General features: G+C 38.2%; 2 protein-coding genes across 6 annotated transcripts in view; one reads left to right on the top strand and one right to left on the bottom strand.

The window, feature by feature from the left end:
• CEP76 (centrosomal protein 76) overlaps window positions 1-11,734 on the bottom strand; it is a 27,926-nt gene extending 16,192 nt beyond the window's left edge. The window contains exons 1-8 of one of the 4 annotated variants that reach the window (XM_080686810.1): window positions 11,438-11,734; window positions 10,239-10,394; window positions 8,694-8,775; window positions 7,829-8,053; window positions 5,969-6,154; window positions 4,582-4,679; window positions 4,085-4,213; window positions 199-387 (exon numbers count right to left, since the gene is read on the bottom strand). In XM_080686810.1, coding sequence (XP_080542936.1) covers window positions 199-387; window positions 4,085-4,213; window positions 4,582-4,679; window positions 5,969-6,154; window positions 7,829-8,053; window positions 8,694-8,775; window positions 10,239-10,394; window positions 11,438-11,500 — 1,128 coding nt within the window. In that variant the 5' untranslated portion in view covers window positions 11,501-11,734. Of the gene's footprint in view, window positions 1-198; window positions 388-4,084; window positions 4,214-4,581; window positions 4,680-5,968; window positions 6,155-7,828; window positions 8,054-8,693; window positions 8,776-9,062; window positions 9,094-10,238; window positions 10,395-11,437 lie in introns of those variants that run through there. The other 3 variants (XM_080686809.1, XM_080686812.1, XM_080686811.1) reach the window with 3 other exon arrangements.
• The window catches only part of PSMG2 (proteasome assembly chaperone 2), a 25,787-nt gene continuing 14,222 nt past the window's right edge, over window positions 11,297-22,861 (top strand). Inside the window, exons 1-3 of one of the 2 annotated variants that reach the window (XM_080686813.1) lie at window positions 11,297-12,153; window positions 14,596-14,767; window positions 20,268-20,326. In XM_080686813.1, coding sequence (XP_080542939.1) covers window positions 12,097-12,153; window positions 14,596-14,767; window positions 20,268-20,326 — 288 coding nt within the window. In that variant the 5' untranslated portion in view covers window positions 11,297-12,096. The remainder of the gene's footprint in view (window positions 12,154-14,595; window positions 14,768-20,267; window positions 20,327-22,861) is intronic. The other variant, XM_080686814.1, reaches the window with a different exon arrangement.

The following is a 22,861-nucleotide window of genomic DNA, read 5'->3' as shown; positions in this document are numbered from 1 at the left end:
ATAAGCTACATGAGAAAATAAAGATGCTGTTTTTTTCTTTATGTATTAACATGTAAGTGTTTAGAAAAATGGTGAAAAGATTATGTCTTGTTCAAGTTGATAATATGTACATTTTTCTAAGTTAATTATTTTATAAATGTACCATAAATTCACAATTATGACGTACTTCTTTTTAATTCTATTATGTGTGTAGGATACCTTGTTTCTACAGAGAAAGGCCAGCAGAGTGCACCACTGTTCCTGTTTACCACCTCCTCCAATAACAGGGGCTCTTTCATAACCAAGGACATTAACAAATCTTGCTGCTTGCCTTGGGGTATCCAGAAGCCGCCCAGCTCGAAGTGGTTTAACATAGGAACAGACTGGTCTATTTATCCCATTTTCATCCTGGAGGAAGAGAGGGAAAACATTATCTGTAATGACTGATTAATCATTTTCAATTTTAACACCTGTTCTCAGAGTACATTAATGTAGAATAAAATAATTCTAGATATCACTAACTGCTTACCTTGTACCCAGCACTAGATTGCTGAGTGCTATGCATACAATTTCTCTTTTAATCCTCATAACATCTCTATTACTTTCATTTCATAGATGAAGAAACTGAAGCTACCATTATGCAACAGGGCCAGGATCCAAACATTGAGCTAACTCAAACTATCATATGATCCAGCAATCCCACTCCTGGATATATATCCAAAGTAACTGAAATCAGTATCTCAAAGATTGCACACCATGTTCACTGTAGCATTATTTATAATAGCCAAGATATGGAAACAACCAGAATGTCCTTTAATAAATGAATGGATAAAGAAAATATGGTATACATTATACAACGAAATAACATTCAGCCATAAAAAAAAAGGAAGAGATCCTGCCATTTGCAATATGGATGAACCTGAGGGCACACGAAATGTAAAAGCTATCATTAAGTGAATTACTATTATACTATAGCAAAACCAGCTAGTGAGAAAGAAAAAGAACAATGGATTATTAAATATGATAACACTGGATATGTTAAAGATGTTTGTTTGTATAAAGGTAATTAATTTAGTTCTTGTGTGGGCGGGTTTGTTCTATTCTTACAACTCCACTAATAGGCAAGAAAGAAATGAAAATGTAAAAAATAAATAAATAAATAGATGCATTTGCCCTAAACAAGTTATCAATAGTAGCACCTTGGAATACAAGATACACCATTAATTGTTTCATTATAGCAATGTCTATAATATTACCTAAATATATCCCCATAATCTATTTAAATATCTAGAAAATTTCAGTATTTCAACCTCTAAACCTGTACTGTTCAACAGAATGCCACTAACCATATGTGGCTATTTAAATGTTAATAAAATTTTAAATTCAGTTCTTCAATTGTGTTAGCCATATTTTGTGTGCTCAACAGCCATATATGGCTAAAGGTTACCACACTGGACAGCACAATTCTATCAATGCAGAAAGCTCTACTGGATAGTGCTGTTGCATACTATTTCCTCTTGTGTATGGAAGCACTGGAAATTCATTTTAAGACCATATATAATAATATCTATATTTCAAACTATAGTTTTGATGCCTTAAATAACTGCTGTTGTGTCTTAATTTCGTATCTAGCCAAATATAGGAAGAAGCAACAAGATACGCTATTGGAAAAGGAACCTAAGAAAGATAAATTGTATTTACTCTATATGAAAAGAAATGGCACAAACTAAAGAGCAATAGTTGAAACTGCAATTTAATAGTTTGCCATGACTAAGTTGATGTTTGAACTTAGAAAAAAATCTTCATTTCATGCCGTTTGCAAAAAGTAGCAATGCCTGGCTACTGGACAATCTCATATGGTTACCATGAGGCTAAATGACCTTACATGGTTCAAATCTTCTTATAATGAACTAGAGGCCCGGTGCACAAAATTCATGCACGAGGAGGGGTCACCTCAGCCCAGCCTGGACCCTCTCCAATCCGGGACCCCTCGGGGGATATCCGACTGCCAGTTTCGGCCTGATCCCTGGGATCCCTGATTGGCAGTTGGACATCCCTCTCACAATCCAGGACCACTGGCTCCTAACTGCTCACCTGCCTGCCTGCCTGATGGCCCCCAACTGCCCCCCCTGCCAGCCTGATCACCCCTAACCGCCTCTACCTGCCAGCCTGATCGCCTGTAACTGCCCCCACTGCCAGCCTGGTCGTCCCCAACTGCCGCCCCTGCCAGCCTGGTGGCCCCCAACTGCCCTCCCCGCTGGCCTGGTCGCCCCTCACTGCCACCCTGCCGGTCAGTTGTTTGGTCATCCCTTGCTAACCCCCCTGCAGGCCTGGTCACCCCACGCAGCCTGCTGGTCAGTCGTTTGGTCGTCCCTCGCTAACCCCTCTGCCGGCCTGGTCGCCCCACACAGCCTGTTGTTCAGTTGTTACTGTGAGGGTACTGTAACCAATTTGCATATTACCCTTTTATTAGTATAGATTCTGAGACAGGAACCTTAATATTTCCTAAAAGACAATCTCAGTTCTTTGATTCCCTTAACTGCATATTCCATTCTTTTCCTTCCTCCTTTTTCATTTGCCATTTCTCTGATCTACTTCCTCTCCTTCCCCCACCAACCACTCCAAACTGGTCAGATTCCCTATGGCAATCTCAGACTAAATAGACAGCAGGAACATTATATGTATGTATTGTTGTTGTTGTTAATCCTCACTAGAGGATATTTCTTCCATTGATTTTTTTAGAGAGAGTGGAAGGGGAGGTGGGGGGGAGACAGGGAAACATTGATGTGAGAGAGGCACATCGATTGGTTGCCTCCTGCACATGCCCCAACTGGGGCCAGTGGCCAGGGATCGGGAATAGAGCCAGCAATGAAGGTATGTGCCCTTGACCAGAATTGAACCTGCGACCCTTCAGTTTGTGGCCAATGCTCTAACCACTGAGCAAATCAGGTAGGGCAGGAACCAGTTATATTTTGACTGGTTTCTCTTTGCCCTTGATCTGACATCACTGCTACCTTGCCTGCCTAGTCATTCAATGTATAGATAATGTTATTGTAAAGTCAGAAGCCATTTCCTTCATTTCCACCACTAGTCAACTAGGGTCTCCCATTCCCAAGCTCCTCATCTAGAAATTGAAACACTTTTAGACTGTCCTAAAAATCTAGGGAATGTAGGGTAAAGCTAGACAAATGCACAGGATCTGAGAAATATAATCCAATACTACATTATATTCACATAAAAATACATCTATATACTAAATATATATAAAGTATTTAAGTAGTTCTTAAGTTACTAAAAGATATGGATCTAATCATATATTGTATGTTTGTTAAAGATAGAAAATGGGCTGAAACCAGTTTGGCTCAATGGATAGAGCATCGGCCTGTGGACTGAAAGGTCCCGGGTTCGATTCCGGTCAAGGGCATGTACCTTGGTTGTGGGCACATCCCCAGTGGGAGGTGTGCAGGAGGCAGCTGATCGATGTTTCTCTCTCATCGATGTTTCTAACTCTCTATCCCTCTCCCTTCCTCTCTGTGAAATATCAATAAAATATATTTTTTTTATAAAAGATAGAAAATGGGCTTAGCATACAAGAAAAATAGAAGGAGATATATATAGTTGAAATGCTACAGCTAAATATTATTGGTCATTGGCTTAGGGACCTTGGTTATATAGGATTATTACACATAATATATGTTTGTCTTTAAAAAAAAAACCCTAACCCGAAAAAATATATATGTGGAGCCCCAGTTCTGCACACAAAAGCTGAATTTACATATGAATTGCAAAATGTCCCAGTAATTATTTAGTATTAAGTACCAATCAAGGATACACTCAAAGTCAAACAAAAGGGTTTTCATCTACTTTAAATATATTCAAAAAGGGTTTAAAAAAACAAATAAAAATGAAAAGCAAAATAAAACGAAGATTGTATTATATCATTCAGTGAAAGAGAGTATTACAAAAGTAGCATTGTCTTTTACAAATAAATTTTCATTTTTCTGGAATAAATACATTTTACAAATTCAAGTTAAATAAAATGTATTTTAAAAATACAGTAAGTATCAAATACAGCTGTGGAGTTTTTCTAATATAATTTACAAACCTGAGCAAAAATCTTAACCAGCCGTGAGTTGTGTGAGGGTCGAATTTGCAAATATTCTCTCCACCATTGCTTAGCATATACAAGAAATAATCGCTCTTTCTCTGCAGTTTTCTGACGTTCCAAAGCAAGCTTGAAATTTAAAAAAAAAGTTTCAATTTCTATTCATTCTCCTTAATTACTACAAAATATGTAACAAATCTATGCACTTCTCTCCATCTCTACCACTATCCTAATTAATCTAAGCCACCATCATCTCATTTTTAAGACCTTCAAAATGACTTGCCTATTTCTACACCTCCCCCCATACAAATCAGTCTCCAGACAACATCAGAGTAATCTTTTTCTCCCAATACATTTTTAAATATTAAATCATATTGCCATTCTCTTGCTTAAAACAAATTGTAATTTTCTAAAAAGAAAGTACTTTCTGGGATCAACAGGGAAACATACTATTATGAAAACAATTACACAAAGAAGAGAAATTCAGAATTTTTTACCTGCGTGTTCACTACTTCTTGAGATAATGTTTGACTGAGTGATGGGTACATCTCAAGTTTTATATTTAAAATTCCCACAGAAACTTTTGATTCTGTGCCTATAAGTGTAAATAGATATTTAGAATTTCAGAGGTTTTAATGCTGTGCATATTTAGTCAACCAAAATAATTTAAGAATTTTGTGCTTTACTACTTACAGAAATATTCAACATTATCTTTAATATTCACATTAAAAATGAACCAAATCAAATTAGTTAGTTTTTATTTGGTACCAAGGCCTTCATCTCATTTTAAGGAGATTACCTATTTTCTTAGCTTCCGAATCACTTTTAAGTGAATTTTCAGACCTAAAGGATTCAGAAGTCTTAATTTTTATATTAATTAAATGTCTGATACCAACCAGACTTACATTTAAAACCAAAGTAAAAGTAGCTGTTAACACCTCATTCTCAGAAATTATTTATATTTTTGTTACATATAGTAATTCCCATTTATCCCTTCCCATTTTTCACATCACATGTGAATACTAATTTTTAACCCATGCCCGTATTTAGAGAATTAGAAAACAAATAATGGGTATCAGTTGAAAATAAACATCATACCTAAAACTTTTTTCTCTACTTTTTATTTAAGTAAAAACACATTCAGGGTCTGACTTATCAAAATCTAAATTACTAAAGCTATACTGTCCAATGGCCAGATTTATCTCTGTGACTAAGTTTCAATACCAAAGTACTTCCATTATGTTATGCATAAAAGATAGGTAGCTTTTGTTTTTAACTGTATTGGTAAATATGTATTACATATCAAGTAGTATGCAAGAGTCCAAGGAAACAATGGTGAATAAGATAGGCACCATCTCTGTCCTCAAATATTATTTACTGATACTGACATTGAGCAGGTTAGCACCTAGGAGTGTCACTTTTCCACATGTAAAGGGATAGAAGAAAACCTACTCCATATTCCACAGGAACAGCTGCTGCAGGAAGCCATTGGTACTAATGGGGATGCACTATATTTCGGGATGTGCAGGAATGGAGGTATTTTGTGTATGCATGCATGTGTATGCATATGTGTAGAATCTTAATTTTCTTTACAGCCTTATTTATAATCAAATGAATTTGGGGTGAAAAACTCTCAAGATTTGTTTATTCATTTCCCAAGGAAAAAAATTTCTTTAAGACAAGGCCAGAATGACTGTGAAGTTCTACACTCACACTAGTCTTCAAGACATTTCCCAAGACTACAACACTGAAGTCCAATTGTAATTCTAAAGAAATTCTTTTTACATGTTTGCCTCTTGATTTATAAAGGCATTTTCAAAATATAAAATGTACTTACAAACAAACTAGGGCTATAAAAAAGTAACATGATATTATTCATCATACCTACACCCATAAGTTCCACAGTAAGATTGGTCGCTCCATTTTCTGAGCCCAAAACTGATCGCCATTCGAGAAAATAGGATGCTACTAAAGTGGTCTCACCAAATATATCTGTTTTGATTAGCACCATATGAATTGGATCACTTATTGATAACATTGTTGTTGAATCAGCCATTCTAGTTCCATCACCTAGCAACATAAACCAAAAAAAAATTACACCATTTTACATATTCAGATAGGCCAACATAAAATACTTTTATTGAAAAGTATTAATAAACTTATATAAAACCAAGTAGAATAATTTGGTAATGACTCGGAAAGCATGGAACAGACTGGGAATAAAAGTACAGTTCTATTTCTCACAACTTTTAAGAGGACTGGTAGAATTGTGATGAGTTATTTTGTCACTTAATGAATATCAGTATTTTCTGATCTCTAAGACAGCGGTCACCAACCGGTGGTCCATGGAACACTGGTGGCCCGTGAGGTCCGAAAGGTTGGCAACCGCTGGTTTAAGGAAATCTTTGGAGCAGTGGTCGCCAATCGGTGGTCCGTGAGAAGCGAAAAGTCTGCAACCATTGCTCTAAGACAGTGGTCGGCAAACTGCGGCTCGCGAGCCACATGCGGCTCTTTGGTCCCTTGAGTGTAGCTCTTCCACAAAATACCACGTGCAGGCGCGCACGTACAGTGCGATTGAAACTTCGTGGCTCATGCGCAGAAGTCAGTTTTCGGCTCTCAAAAGAAATTTCAATTGTTGTACTGTTGATATTTGGCTCTGTTGACTAATGAGTTTGCCGACCACTGCTCTAAGAGATAAGTCTATTCATTAAAAGTACTTCCTAAACTATATGTTACTAAGATAATTCAAATATGTCAACATTAATTCCAAAACTACCTTTATCCCTAATCTCCAGAAATAATCACTGCGTTATCTACCCAAAACTGAAAGATCCAACACCTTAAAGCTAGCAATTTAAGCCATTTTTTTCACCAGGGAAAAAAAATAATACATTTTAGTACTGCATTAGCCATCGCAGTAATCTAAAATTCTGAAGGTATAATTCTACAACTTTGCTAAGTTTACAAATATATTATAAAAATTTCTATACTGGCAATTAAGATGTACAAAATAACTTTATAGGAAGAATCAGTGTAAAACAATTACAGGAATCAAGTATTATAATTTTAAAAGTTCTAAAAATGAGTTACAGATTCACGTCTAAACTTTGATTTTTTAAAGTTAGATAATATCATAAACGTAGTCACTTTTCATAAATGAGAAGGATCATGTCTCATTCCCCACTATATCTCTAGAACTTGCCTAGCATAGTATCATGCATCTAATATGTATTTAAATGTTTATTACTAAACAACCAACCATTGAAACAGTCAAAACATAATCTTCAGGGAAAATTAATTAGCATAAAATAAGCAAGAAAGTAGTCAGAAATAGTTTATATAGAAAAGAGCAATGGAGGGGAAAAAAATTTTTTTAAGTCTACAGAGGGAGGGTCATCCATTATAAATCTCTCCTTACAGCAAGTTATTGTTGTTCTGCAATAAAACCTCACAAAGTGCCGAAACCAGTTTGGCTCAGTGGATAGAGCGTCGGCCTGTGGACTAAAGGGTCCCGGGTTCGATTCCGGTCAAGGGCATGTACCTTGGTTGCGGGCACATCCCCAGTGGGAGGTGTGCAGGAGGCAGCTGATCGATGTTTCTCTCTCATCGATGTTTCTCTCTCATCGATGTTTCTAGCTCTCTATCCCTCTCCCTTCCTCTCTGTAAAAAAATCAATAAAAATATGTTTAAAAAAAATCTTACAAAGATTTACTCAATTAAAGACAATTTATTATTGGTCCTTACCTAAGTTTTCTCTGTGTACTTCAAGTAAAAAGCCATCATGAAAATCTGGTTCACAAGCACATGGAACAGGTTTAGAACGAAAACGTTGGTTTCGAAAATGCAAACATAATGTAAAGGTTGAACAAACTTGTCCTGGTAAAGGCTCAGGTTCTTGCAGATGTTCCAAAAAAGCTTTTCCACCCAAAACCTGAAGGTAAAGATACCTCCGTGTTGGATCAATATTAGCTGCAAAGTGTAGCAATATATATGAGGAAACTGCCAAATAACTTAAGAAATGTGATCAAGACAACAGGAAATAATAACTTGACAGAAATAAAACCAAAGACAGCATGAGGTGTGGATGGGGGGCAAAAACATAACGCATTTACTGTATACCAGGACCATGTGCACCCAGGGAAGAAAAGATACATAGTATGATACCTTTTTCTGAGTTTACATTCTGGCTACTTTCTCCCAGCTAGAAAGGAGTCAGAGCCAAGGTTTAAGATACCTTTGCTGTTAGTTGCTTATCCAACATTCCTTCACCTCCACAAACCAACTCAGACAATTATCTCAACTCAGCAAAGTGCACTTGTGAAATAATTACATTACCATGAAAAAAGCAAAGCTACACAATTTTTATAAAATGTATCATTAAAACATGTGAAATAGGTGTTTTTGCTTCCACTGTGCTATACATCAAATCTTCTGACATACTTCATGGAAAATAGAATCTAAGTTTTTTTGGATGATTACTCACAAAAATATAAGTACTTAATTCTGGGGGGGGAAAAACTGAGAAGTTTTCTAACAAATACCAAATACTGTAGCACATCTATCCTCAGTACTATACATAACTAAATGTTAAAAAAAAAAATACACATACTTTTTTTTAACAATGTTGATTGTCTATCAGTAAAAGAAACTGGTTGTTTTGGAGAGGGAGGGAGTTCTTGATCAACATTATCCTAGAAAGGCAGAAAGAAAATCAGAACAAATTAGAAAACAAAATGATAGTTAAGAAAAATGTTAATAATAATACTTAAGAACTCAACAGAAGTAAACAGGATAAAGCCCCTCAAAAGACCCCTATTTTCCTAGCATAATTAAAATAATGAAAAGCCTTCAAAAGAGGTAATGCAACTGGTTACTCCTAAAGTCTACTATTAGGAAATTAAGCTGTCTTCAAGCAATGTCCACAGAATGCTAAAAACAAATCCCTAATATCTTAAACAAGGTTAAACTTTCTCCAAACCTCATAGAACATTTGGCTTATGATTCTGCCATGAACTGATTTTAATAAGGAAGTACATTCACACAGCAAAAGCTGTTACTAGGTCAACTTTTATAACAAATGGGTTTACAAATCTCAAAAAGCAAAAAAGGATGCTGTATTAAAATACTTATTCCCTGGTGTATTATGAAGTACATCCAATTTTTACATTATGTTACCCAGTATTGAGGTCACAGTTTCTCATTATTGCCTCATTTTCAAAAGAAGGCCTACTTACTAATTTGCGCACTGAAAGGCTATCATCCCACTACTGACCTATTTATATGAAAAGATTTGAAAGTTCTTATGTAGACAATTATTTTCTTAAATTGATAATTTCTTAACCACAGAGAATATTGTCCCAAAACAGTGCTTATTAAAAAAATAAGCCTTATCTTAAAAAGTATACCTAGAACAATATTAGTGAAAAAGAAACAGGTTATGATGAACTAATGTGACTAAAATATATATACTTAAAGTTACAGACCTAAAGAATAATGAGAAAATTCTGACATTGTAGAAATATGGTATATAACTCCAATTTCATTGATACATAATCCTAGTTACATTAGCTTATACTTTTTAAAAAATATTTTTATTGATTTTAGAGAGAGAGGAAGGGAGAGGGAGAGAGAAAGAGACATTGATTGGTTGCCTCCCATACACATCCCAACCAGAGATTGAACCCGAAATCTGGGTACGTGCCCTGACCAGGAATTGAACTGGCAACCTTTTTTTTTTTTTTTTTTTTTAATATATTTTATTGATTTCTTACAGAGAGGAAAGGGAGAGGATAGATAGTTAGAAACATGGATGAGAGAGAAACATCCATCAGCTGCCTCCTGCACACGTCCCACTGGGAATGTGCCTGCAACCCAGGTACATGCCCTTGAACAGAATCGAACCCGGGACCCTTCAGTCCACAGGCCGACGCTCTATCCGCTGAGCCAAACCGGTCAGGGCTGAACTGGCAACCTTTTGATAAATGAGGCGATGCTCAACCAACAGAGACACACCGGCCAAGGCACATTAGCTTATACTTGAAACAAGGATATTACTAGACAAAAATGATCTTATTTGAAAGTCGTTTTACTAAAAGGAGAGGCCCTCAAACATATATTTATACCCTCAAATTTTTTCCCCTAAAAGATTACTCACAGTAACAAAATTAAGTTCTTTCATCACATCGTCAATGATTCCCCGGCGTCTAAGAGCTTTGATCAAATCTTCGGTTGATAACTGTTGTTGATCAGGAGCCAGTTCTTCCCGTATAGTCTCAGCAAGGATTTCTCTTATTCTGCCATGCACGTCCATCTATACATAGAAAACTCGCATTACAATTTACAACATTACAAAGCAGTTGAAGATTGCCACTTAGTTAATTTATTTTAAATACTGACAAAAAAATTAACGGCAATTGACACTTAGTTAATTTATTTCTAAAACACTGACAAAGAAAAATATAATGGCAGGACAGACTCAATTCAGGAAGGCTTTGCCAGCTAATAGTAAACGTAAAATTGTTACCAGAATTCAATGAGAATAAAGTAGCTTTGCAGAAGGAAAAATAATAATAACTTAAGATAAAATTTTTAGAGCAAATTCTAGAAATAATCCCTCCTGGTTATATACTACCTTTGTTACTATTTCCCTACAGATAACACTCAACCGAAACAATCTTCTGAGAGAAAGTACGGTGTAATGAAAAGAACACAGACCTGGAGGCGGCAAAGCATGAATTTCAGCTTTTAGCTTACTAGATGTGACCTACAGTTAGCTGACTTACCCTCCATGAATCTGGGAAAAGGAGTGCCCTGGAGGGTTAGCAGATGCTTACAGCACAAAGCCAGGCACACACGTGCACAATAAGCGGTACTTTATTACTTATTACTAGCTCATTGCATTCCATTCAGCTTATTGCATTCCACCTCAAAGACACAATGTTCTTCTTCAGCTCTGAGGGAGCACAAATACTTTCATTACAAACCCTCCCATGACTTAAGAATCGATTATTTGGTTCAACACCAGCGACATCTCAAGTTTCATCCTTCCAGTAATTCCATTTCCTGACGTCTGAATGTAAACCTTCTCCAAAAACAACATATACTCGATTTGACTTCCAATAAAGCTACCTTTTCACAACTGCCCTCTAATCCTATCGCCTCCGACTCTTACTAGCACTTTCTTTTTATCGCGGCCAGAAAGTTCCTCTGCTTCACACCGAAGCGGTGCCCATCCCGCGCGCTGCGTCTCCACAGCCCTGGCTCGAGTCCCCGGCAAACAGGTGCCGCAGTCGCCGGGCCGGGGGACCCAGACTCGGGGCCACACGGCGGGCAGAGGAGGCCCATGGCCCTCACCTTGCTCAGTTGCTGGTGGATGAGCTGCTTCAGCTCAGAGGCTTTCTCCGGAGGCAGCGACATGCTGGGGCCGGCGCCTCGCCGCCGACTCTCTCGGCTGCAGGGCCTCCAACCACGCGGCGCGCCCCGGCCCGCCTCGGAGCCTTAGTTGGGGCTGAGCACGGAGCCGGCGCCACCGCTCGCCTCGCGCAGCTCCCGGGGGACGACACACCGCGTCAGGCAAGGGGCTGGGCAGGAGGCAAGGCTGCCGCTGCGGTGGCGCCCAACTGTTGTTTTGAAACGGCCGCGGACGGCCAGGCGTCAGGGCTGTCCCCCGCTCTGCCGGATCACCTCCACCTGCCGTTTCCCCTTGCTCATGGTTCCCACCTCACGACCTCAGCGCGCCCCAACACCTTGTCCGGACCCGCTATCCGCCATATCTCCCTCCCTCGCGGGCCCTTTCTGCCCTCTGGACCGGCAGGTAGCTGGACGGGCCCCTCAGGACCCCGCGCCGAGGGACTCGAAGGACCCCGTTTGCCAGGCCCCGCAGCGCGTGCGTCACGCGGAGCTCTAGGGACGCGAGTTCGCAGACACTGCGGGAGCTTGTGAATTTCGCTTTCCCGCCTCCCTCCTTCCTCCAAGGCCGGGGCTTACCGCCGTCCTCCTAGTTCAGTGCGACGATGTTTGTTCCTTGCGGTGAGTCGGTCTGCGACCTGGCGGGTTTCACCCTCCTGATGGTGAGTCCACGGCCCGACTTCGGGGGGCTGCCTTTCGGAAGGCGCTTGCAGTGCCGCCACCCCAACTCGGGGTTATCACCGGCCCTAGGGGAAAGAGAGTACTTGTTTCTATAAGGTGTCCCCAAAAAATGTATACACACACTTGGAGTGATTATAAAGACACATTTAATTTTCAAAATTGAACTGTTTTGAAGAGTGTGTATACATTTTGGGGGACTTTGTATTTCAGGTTTTCAGCCCGCGCTGAAAATGTGGTCAGGCTGTCTCTGGAGGTCTCGATCCAAATTGAACCTTGCTTGGCGTTATCTCCAAACCTTGTATCTAAGTCTACAGTTTGTAGTCTTTTTTTGACTGTACAACGTAAGGTATTTGGATATTACAGTTACGTTGTGCATATGCTGTGCAGGACATTCTCTTTACATTTTATCCTAGAAAAAGCGTTTCTCAACTAGTTTAGAGTCATTCTTAAGCAAACAGGTCTTAGTCATTAACCAGAAAAACTACCTACCGATAGGGTAATGAAAGCACCTTGGCCAGTAGCTAACATGGTTTAAGGCTCTTACAGTTGCCCCTGTTTGTTCATTGTTTCAATAAACACTCTGTTATGTGAAAATATTAGAATAAGACCAGGTACTTGTTCTCAAGGAGTTCTACCGTCTCGTTAGAAACATGTAAATCAATAAAGGCAATAAATGCTAGGACAGAAGTTTTTAAAATATATAGAAAGGCCCAAGGATTTATTGGGAGAGGGAGGGACACAAGAACCTGTTAAGAAAACCTTCCTATGTAGAATCTTAAAAAAATAAAATAAAATAAAAAAAGAAAACCCCACCAAACTCATAGCTGCAGAGAACTGATGGAGTGGTGAGTAGAGTGGAGGGGTGCTTGGGTGAAATGGGTAAAAATAGCCAAAAGGTACAAACCTTCAGTTAGAAGTCAGTCCTGGGGTGGGGGGGGTGTATGTAATGTACAGCATGGTATCTATACTTAACAATACTGTGGTGTATATTTGAAAGTTGCTAAGAGAGTATTAAAAGTTCTCATCACAAGAAAAAAAATTTTAACTGTGGTGTGGATCTTAAAACTAAATGTATTTGGTAATCATTTCATACAGGGGTTAGCAAAAGTAGGTTTACAGCCATGAGTAGGGAAATAGTTTGTTCTTGTATTATTTATTAATTACCGTGTTATTTGTATCACAATCGTAACCCTACTTTTGCCTGTGTATGTTTTAGTGAACAACTGTGGGGATTTGGGGCTGTGGAGGGACACCTTAAAAATGAGGTAGTAGCTAGGGGCGTATGTGGGATCAAAGGACAGTTAGTTAGAAGGAAAGATATGCTGATGGGAAGAATCCAGTAGTGAGGAAAAGATGGATCATAAAGGAAGTGAGGGTCTAACCAAAGTAGTAAAATCTTTGAGAAGAGGAAAGGGAATCGCAGGAGGTAACCAGAGGATTGATAGATGACAACAATGAAAAGTGGGAGACCACTCTGAAGGACCCATAAAAATATGTAGGGGGCGGAAATACAAAGTAGAATCAATGAAAATTGGTCATGTATTAGGTATGCTTAGTAAAAGAAAGGGAAGAAATTTCCTGGTTTAAGTAATTGGTTTAGTAATTGTTGCTCTTTTCTGAAATACAAAATATGGGTACAAGTTTGAGCAGAAGTTTAATATTGTACATGTTGAGTGTGTTACCTGTGACATAACCATGGGGAGATATCCATTGGGCTCTCGATTTCAGGTAAGTGTTTCTGGATATAACTAGAGATTTGGCAGTTGGACTGTTGTTAGTCGTGGGGATGTGTGTGTGTGTGTGGATACGTGTGAAAAGGAGCTCACACCAATCTTTAGGCACTAACAAAGCAAATAGAAGATCCAAGGGCACTTTTGTTCATACCTCAGTCTTTGTACTTCCTTTCCCACTGCCTGAAATATTCTCTCTCCCTTACCTCTTTCAGGCCTATAGTTTCTTGTCACCTGAAGTGATTCTTTTCTTGACCAAACCTTTTTAAAATTGCAGCCAAACAAATATACACACGTTCACAGTCTCTTAATTTTTGGTCATATTACTTTTGTAATTACTATTGTACACTGTATATTTTACTATTTATTTTCTTACAGATAAATTGCTCTCTCACTACAGTGGAAGCTCCACCAGGCAGGAATTTTTGTTGATTTGTTTAACTGCATTCCCAGTACCTAGAGTAATGATTGACACATAGTAGGTGTTCAATAAGTGTTAAATCAATAGTCTCAAAGGTGGAGGAGGCTCCCTGTTGACACCTCAGTTGCAATTAATGAGAGAATCAGTATGTAGCAATGATGCAGCTGAGCATAAACTTTCAGTACTAGTGCTGTCATTATTGTCTTCTGTCTAAACTTCTAAAAGTGCCGCTAATGTTGATGTCTTAATATTTTTTTTTTAAATTATTTCAGCCGGCAGTATCCGTTGGAAATGTTGGCCAGCTTGCAATAGATCTGATCATTTCTACATTGAATATGTCTAAAATTGGTTACTTCTATACCGATTGTCTTGTGCCGATGGTTGGAAATAATCCATATGCAACATCAGAAGAAAATTCAACAGAACTCAGTATAAATGCTGAAGGTATGTAAGATTTCGGCATATTTTATTCTACTACAAGGTAGAGTTGTTTTACATTTGAAATAGACTCTATAGACACTGTTTGGTAGCAGACATTTCCTTGATGCCAGCTTTGTGCAGAATTGACGACCCAGTCACATTGTCCTATTCTCATAGCCTTTTCTAAATGGCAAATCCTATGAGAAGTGTGATTGTACTTGTGTCCTTGGATAGAATTTGAGAATTTTGTTGTTTTTTTTTAACCTGGGATGTGTTTTTTTTCCTTTTATCCTAACTTTTATTTTCTGTTCTTACTAGCATGTGTAAGCATCCGTAATACAAGGAAAGGAGAAAAGAGTATTCCATTGGGCTCAGTCCTCAGTATGTTTAGTATGTGCTATCTCATCTAAGCTTCAATCATCCTCTCACATTATTATAGAATCCATAATATGATATCAGTAAGGCTCGGAAAGATTGAATTGCCTAATGTTGCTAGTAGATGTATGCCTTTCCCATAATTTTTCATTGGACTTTCAGGCTTAATCAGGAACATAGTTTATATTGCACTGACCACTGTTTGTTTATAATGGGGTACTGCACTGAATGAGTAAGGGAATAGCTGTTGATCATGAAGCATAGGAGCATCCAGTTACTTCATCTGATGGTCAGTTCCTCTGTTGGCCTCTCAGTCCTCTTTTATCATTTTAAGGTCAAAGTCAAGAAGTGCTAGAGGACCATGAAAGACTGTTGGTGGGTTGAAAGACAAATGAAAAAGCATTTTGGTTTTTGTTAGTCTTATTACTCGTGTCATTAGCTTGTGATAATGAAAAAATTATCTTAATAATGAAATTCCTGCAGGAAAGATGGCTTTGTTAATAGAAGATGTAATTTCAATTATCTCCTTAAAGGATAAAGGACTATAAAAATAAGAACTAGAATTTTTAATTTTCTATTAATGATAACTAATATTTATTATTATCTATAAACTGAACACTGTGCATTTATATGTGTTAACTCATTTAACCCTCACAGTTATTCCATAGGTGGTTTTACAGATGAGGAAACCATTGCACAGAGAAGTTAAGGTCACATGATTAATGGTTGGTATAACTGAGCTTCTAATCAAGCCACTCTGGTCCCTGAGGCTGACTCTTAAGTACCAAACCACCCTGCTAATGTACCTTCATTCTAAAGGAGGACCCACCGATTTTCATAGACACAAACTGGCAACAAGTCAATTATAGTTCTTTAACCTCCTTAATTTTTTTTTAAATATTTTTTTATTGATTTCAGAGAAGTAGGGAGAGGGAGAGACAGAAACACCAATGATGAAAGAGAATCATTGATCGGCTGCCTCCTGCACACCTCACACCAGGAATTGAGCCCCAACTTAGGCATGTGCCCTGATTGGGAATCGAACCGTGATATCCAGGTTCATAGGTTGATACTCAACCACTGAGCCACACTGGCCAGGCTATTTTTTTTTTTAAGATGAAGTATTTTGAAATAAATTATAGACATGACATTTCACCTTAAATATGTTAAGTGTGCATCTCTTAGCTTTTAAGAACATTTTCTTACAAAAGTAAAATATCATCCTATATAATAAAAGCCTAATGTGCGAATTGTCCCCTTGACCAGGAGTTCGGCCAGGGGGCGGGGCCAGCCAGTGGCAGGCAGCCAGGGGAAGGGAGGCCCCAGCCGGCAGCCACTAGGGGCCTTACCAATGCACAAATTTCATGCACTGGGCCTCTAGTTACATTTTTAAAAATATTTTTTTATTGATTTTAGAAAGGGAGAAGGAGAGAGAGATAGAAACATCAATGATGAGAGAGAGTCATTGATCGGCTGCCTCCTGCATGCCCCACACTGGGGACTGAGCCCACAACCCGGGTATGTGCCCTGACCGCAAATTGAATTGCAACCTCCTGGATCATAGGTCAGTGTTCAACCACTGAGCCACACTGGCTGAGCTAAAATACTATTACATTTAACAAAATGAGCAATAGCAGTTTCTTAATAACTTTTTATACCCTATCCATATTCACATTGACTCAGTGTACCCCAAAATGTTCTCTAAAGGTTAGTTTGCCCAAACCAGGATCCAAAGTACATCTGATTGTTGTACCTTTGAAATCTCTTTTTTTCTAGGTTAGTCTTTTTTTTTTTACATCTTCATGAAACTGATTTATTGAAGGAAAAACTGGACTCATTATCCTATAGAATGTCCTACCTACATTTATCTTTTTACTTCTTGTGGTGTCATTTGGCTTATTTCTCTAGTTTCTGTATTTTCTGTTACTGGAGTTAGGTCTAAAGCAGGGATGGGGAACATCCAGTCTGCAGGCCATGTAAGGCCCACGAAATCCTTGGATCAGGCCCTGCCAAGGCATTAGGGGTGAGTTAATTAAATATTTGACCAAATACAGCAGGCTAATTTTTAAGTTGGTAATTTGTAGGGTCCGAGAATGATGTTATAAATACCTAAATGGCCCTTGGCAGAAAAAAGATTCGCCACCTCTGGTCTAAAGGGTTGGTTAGATAAAAGCTAAATATTTTTGGACAGAATACACAAAAGGTAATACTGGCTTTCGTATTGCATCAGAAGGAAACGAGGGATTAAAAAAAGGAAAACAGGATCTTAACAAAAATTATTTCATGATACACTGATGGAGAACTTAAGTTTTGCTATATGGAAGTTAGCATATCTTAGATTTTAAAGCTTAGCCTGCTAACTCCCCACAGATATGTCCTCTTCCCAGGTTTGCATTGCACTATATGTGTACATCAGAGATAAATTGGAGGCCTGAGTGGCCTATGACTTAATCCCTTACCCCTAAATTTATCCCTTTTTTTCCTAATTCCTAATCTTCCTGCTTTAGCTACCTTTGCCCTGAACATACCTGATGGTTACTAGACTTGCTGATGCAAATCCCCAATCACACCACACCATAACAGTCCAGTGAGATAATCCCCAAAAGACCTGTGACAGAAGAGACATGATCCACCAAAGGATTTGCCCAAATCTAGGGTTATTTGTAATCTTTTTCATAGTAACTAAAAACTTACCTCTTGCCTAGCTGGTGTTGTTGAGTGGTTGAGCATTGACCTATGAACCAGGAGGTCATGGTTCAATTCCCCTTCTCCATCCCCAGTGAGGGGCTTGCGGGAGGCGGAATGATTTTCTGTCATCGTTGATGTTTATCTCTCTCTCTCCCTTCCTCTCTGAAATCAGTAAAATATTTAAAAATAAAATTAAAGATAAAAGCTTACCTCTTAGCACAGTAACCTAATCCTATGTCCTTAGAGACTATATTTTGTCTTCGGTTCATATCAGAGCTTTTCATTCCTGGAGGTAAAAGTTGACAGGGACATTTTAGGCCTCAGTAAATTGGACCTTTTGTAGAATTTGATAGAAGTTATGGATCCTTTTCCCAGAAAAGCACACACATTGACTCACAGAAAATTTTGCATGTTATTTCAGGTCCTTCAAAAACTCCTGCCCTAGTCAGTTTTGCTCAGTGCCGTGGTCGGCAAACTGCGGCTCGCGAGCCACATGCAGCTCTTTGGCCCCTTGAAGTGTGCCTTTTCCACAAAATACCACAGCCTGGGTGAGTCTATTTTGAAGAAGTGGCGTTAGAAGAAGTTTAAGTTTAAAAAATTTGGCTCTCAAAAGAAATTTCAATCGTTGTACTGTTGATATTTGGCTCTGCTGACTAATGAGTTTGCCGACCACTGGCTCAGTGCATAGAGCCTTGGCCCACAGACTGAAGGGTCTGTGTTCGATTCCGGTTAAGGGCTCCTACCTCAGTTGCAGGCCTGATCCCTGGCTCTGGTTGGGGCATATTCAGGAGGCAACCAATTGATGTGTTTCTCTCACATCAATATTTCTCTATATATCTCTTTCCTCCTCCCACTCTCTTTAAAAATCAATGAAAATATCCTCAGGTGAGGATTAACAAAACAAACCAACAAAAACCTAAAAAACACAAATGAACTTACTCCAGGGATTTTATTACATGACTAACATTCTCCTTCGTTTTATTCTTTCGTTAACCCAATTAGTATGGCTGTTCTCTAGAGAGGAAAAGGGAGACTCAGAAACTGAAAAAATTCTTAAGAATTATTTTATTTGTGGTAATGTCAGAAATTTCTAGGGAAATACTTCTTTGGCTTTTTTGTTTTGTTTTTCATTTTAGAGAGAAAGGAAGAGGGAGAAAGAGAGAAACATCGATTGGTTGCCTCCTGAACACTCCCCAACTGGGGATTGAACCCACAACCTAAGTATGTACCTGACTCAGTTCACTCCTGTCTCAGGTTCACTCATGTACCTCACTGGAAATGGAACCTGCAACCCTTCAGTACACGGGACAATGCTCCAACCAACTGAGCCACACTGGTCAGGGCTACTTCTTTGGTTTTGTAATCAAAGTTAGAGGAAAAATGATTCTCTTACAGTTAACTTTTCAGAAATAAATGTATTCTATAGAATAAAACCCACTGTACATTTTAAGGTACTTCTAAAATGCTTTATTTTAACCAAGTGATACAGTATATATCTTCTATATTTTAATTATTGAAAATATATAGATATGCCCCAGCCTGTTTTGCTCAGTGGATAGAACATCAGCCAGTGGACTGAAGGGTCCCAGGTTCGATTCCGATCAAGGGCACATGCCTGGGTTGCGGGCTCGATCCCCAGTAGGGGGCGTGCAGGAGGCAGCCAATCAATAATTCCCTCTCATCATTGATGTTTCTATCTCTCTTTCCCTCTCCCTTCCTCTCTGAAATTAATAAAAAATAAATTTTTTAAAAAAAGAAAATGTATATTGCCCTAACAGGTTTGGCTCAGTGGATAGAGCGTCGGCCTGCAGACTGAAGGGTCCCAGGTTCGACACCCGTCAAGGGCATGTACCTTGGTTGCGGGCACATCCCCCAGTAGGGGGTGTGCAGGAGGCAGCTGATCGATATTTCTCTCTCATCGATGTTTCTAACGCTCTATCCCTCTCCCTTACTCTCTGTAAAAAATCAATGAAAATATATTAAAAAAAAAAAAGAAAGAAAGAAAATGTATAGATACAAAAGTTTTTACAATTCGATTTTAATTTTTATAACCTTTTAATTTAATTCTCAATTACAGTTTACATTCAATATTCGTATTAATTTCAGCATAGTGGTTAGTCATATACTTTACAAATTAGTTCCCCCAATATTTCAAGTACCCACTTGACAAATAGTTATTACGTTATTTTCACTGTTTCCTAGGGTGTGCTTTACATTCCCAGGACTATTTTGTGACTACCAATCTGAAGTTCTTAATCCCTTCACTTAACATATTACTCTAGGTACATCCATGCTATTGCAAATGGTAAGATTTCATTCTTTTTTATGACCGAGTAATATTACATTGTGTATATGTACTACAACTTCTTTATCCTTTTGTCTATTTACGGCTAATAGTTTTATTTCTATAACTCCTTTATTTTAACTTCTGTATGATTTCATTTTCTTCTTGTCTTTACAGTATATTCATTGCCTTCAAAGAAGCTAGTGGTTCTTCAGTTAAGGTCCATTTTTATTAAGGTTAGCATATTATATTTGCCTTTTAAAATTTATTAAAGTAAACTATAATGAGAAAATACTAAGTATCATTAAGAATTAAGAGTCAAAAATAATTTGAGTTTTTATTGTATGTTCAGTTAAGAAAGGTCTGAATTACAGTGGAAAAAAATCTCATAAAATTTCAGAGGTGCTACCATTATTTTATGATTATATTGAAAGGAATTGGGACATATAGCTTGGATCTTACATATTCACAATTCAGGTAGCCTTGGTGAAAAAATTTAAGCATGTGAATATTATAGGTTTATTTCATTTGTATTTTGTTTCAACCAGTAACATCTAGATATAAGTTATGTATATATCAAAATATTTTCTGCATCCAGCTGCTACCACTGTAGTCCAAACTACTGTCATCTCTCATGCCCCTGATTCTAGTCTTGCCCCACCCACTTCCCACAAATACTTAATAGTCTGTTTGCAAACAGCACGTCGATGTTCCTTTCAAATCACATCACTTCTCTCTTCAAAAAGCCTTTTAGTGGCTTCCTATCTTATTCAGAGTGAATTCACAGCACTACCATTGCTTATCAGGCCCTGCATTTGCACTGATATGGTAGCTCTGGCCACATGTAGCTATTTAAATTTTGATTCATTAATTAAAAGTGAATAAAATTAAAAATTCAGTTTCTCATTCTAGTCACATGTGGCAATCACTTGCCATAAAGAACATTTCTGTTATTGCAGAGTTCTGTTGGACAGTTGCTCTACCTAATCTGACCTCCGACCACTCCTCTGTGCTCATTGCCTATGGACCCTTTTTGCTCACCCTGCCTGCTTCAGCCACACTGGCATCCCTGTGTTGTTAAAACAAATGAAGTTCACTCCTGTCTCAGAATCTTAACATTAATTTCTCTGCTTGGAATACTTTTCCCCTCGATACCTAAATGGCTCACTTCCTTTAGTCTTTGCTTAATTGTTACCTCATCAGAAAGGCCTTCCCTGACCACCCTTTCTATCATCTTATCCTGTGCTAGTTTTCTTTACAACTCATCACTACCTGGCATGTCATATATATGTTCATTATCTACTTCTAATAGAAAGTAAGTTTCCTGAGAGAAGTAATGATGTATCATTCACTCTTAATATTCCCAGCTTCTAAAACAGTGCTTTGCAAGCCCAGCCTGCATGGCTCAGTGGTTGAGCGTTGACCTATGAACCAGGAGGTCATGGTTCGATTCTGGTAGGGGCACATGCCCAGGTTGTGGGCTCAGTCCCCAGTGGGACTGAGGCAGCCAGTTGATGATTCTCTCTCATCATTGATGTTTCTCTCTCTCTCTCCCCCTTCTTCGCTGAAAAAAATAAAAAAAAAAATTTAATGAAATAAAATACTGCTTGGCATATAGAGAAGCTGTCAATAAATGCTGAATGGCTTAAGGTTCCATCTGTTTAGGAAGTCAGAAATTTATCAATGAAGGCCCTCCCCCATGCTCCTTCTAGTTGACTCCTATATTATATACTTCTTTATTTCTAGTTTCCTTTACCAACATTCTATTTGTGAGGTACATTTATGTTGTTGCAAGTAGAGGTAGTTTGTTTATTCTCACCTCTATGTAGGATTCTGCTATATAAATAAATCATAATTAATTCAATGTACTGTTACTGGAGCATTTGATATTTTCCAATTTTAGGCTATCATGAATAGTGTTATGATTATTTTAATATTTATATTAGAACCACTCTTTACTTTCTTTTTTTTTTTTTTTTTATTTTATTGATATTTTACAGAGAGGAAGGGAGAGGGATAGAGAGCTAGAAACATCGATGAGAGAGAAACATCGATCAGCTGCCTCCTGCACACCCCCTACTGGGGATATGCCCGCAACCAAGGTACATGCCCTTGACCGGAATCGAACCCGGGACCCTTCAGTCCGCAGGCCGACGCTCTATCCACTGAGCCAAACCGGTTTCGGCCACTCTTTACTTTCTTTAGTTAATAATATAATACCCAAAGTTTGCAATAAGAGTTGCTAACATTTTTACATTTTGTCACATGGCTTTTTGTTCGCTCTTACATCAGTGTATGAATTAAGTTAAACACTTATATATTTTTTTCTTTTTTATTTTTTTATTGATTTCAACGAGGAAGGGAGAGGGAGAGATAGAAACATCAATGACGACAGAGAATCATTGATTGGCTGCCTTCTGCACGCCCCATACTGCGGATTGAGCACACAACCTGGATATGTGCCCTTGACCAGAATCGAACCAGTTCTGCAGGCCATCGCTCTATCCACTGAGCCAAACTGGCTAAAGCGTTAAACACTTCTAAATAAAATTTTTGGTAAATAATGACTTCAAAGTAGCAGACATTTATTGAGCATTGATACTTTGCATCAATACTGTTTTAAGCACTCTATATATATTACCAGGTAGCCTCATTCTAGAAATTGCCTCTCTTAACCATTATACTATCTAGCACTCCTATTTTTAAAGATTAGCCATTTCTTATCTGCATTTTAAATTTTATTGAATTATTTTATTAACAGTACATGAAGA

Source organism: Plecotus auritus, assembly GCF_963455305.1.
Source record: "Plecotus auritus genome assembly, chromosome: 8".
Classification (NCBI taxonomy): Eukaryota; Metazoa; Chordata; class Mammalia; order Chiroptera; family Vespertilionidae; genus Plecotus; species Plecotus auritus.
The sequence above is the reverse complement of the archived record's forward strand: the minus strand, read 5'-3'. Positions and strand labels throughout refer to the sequence as shown.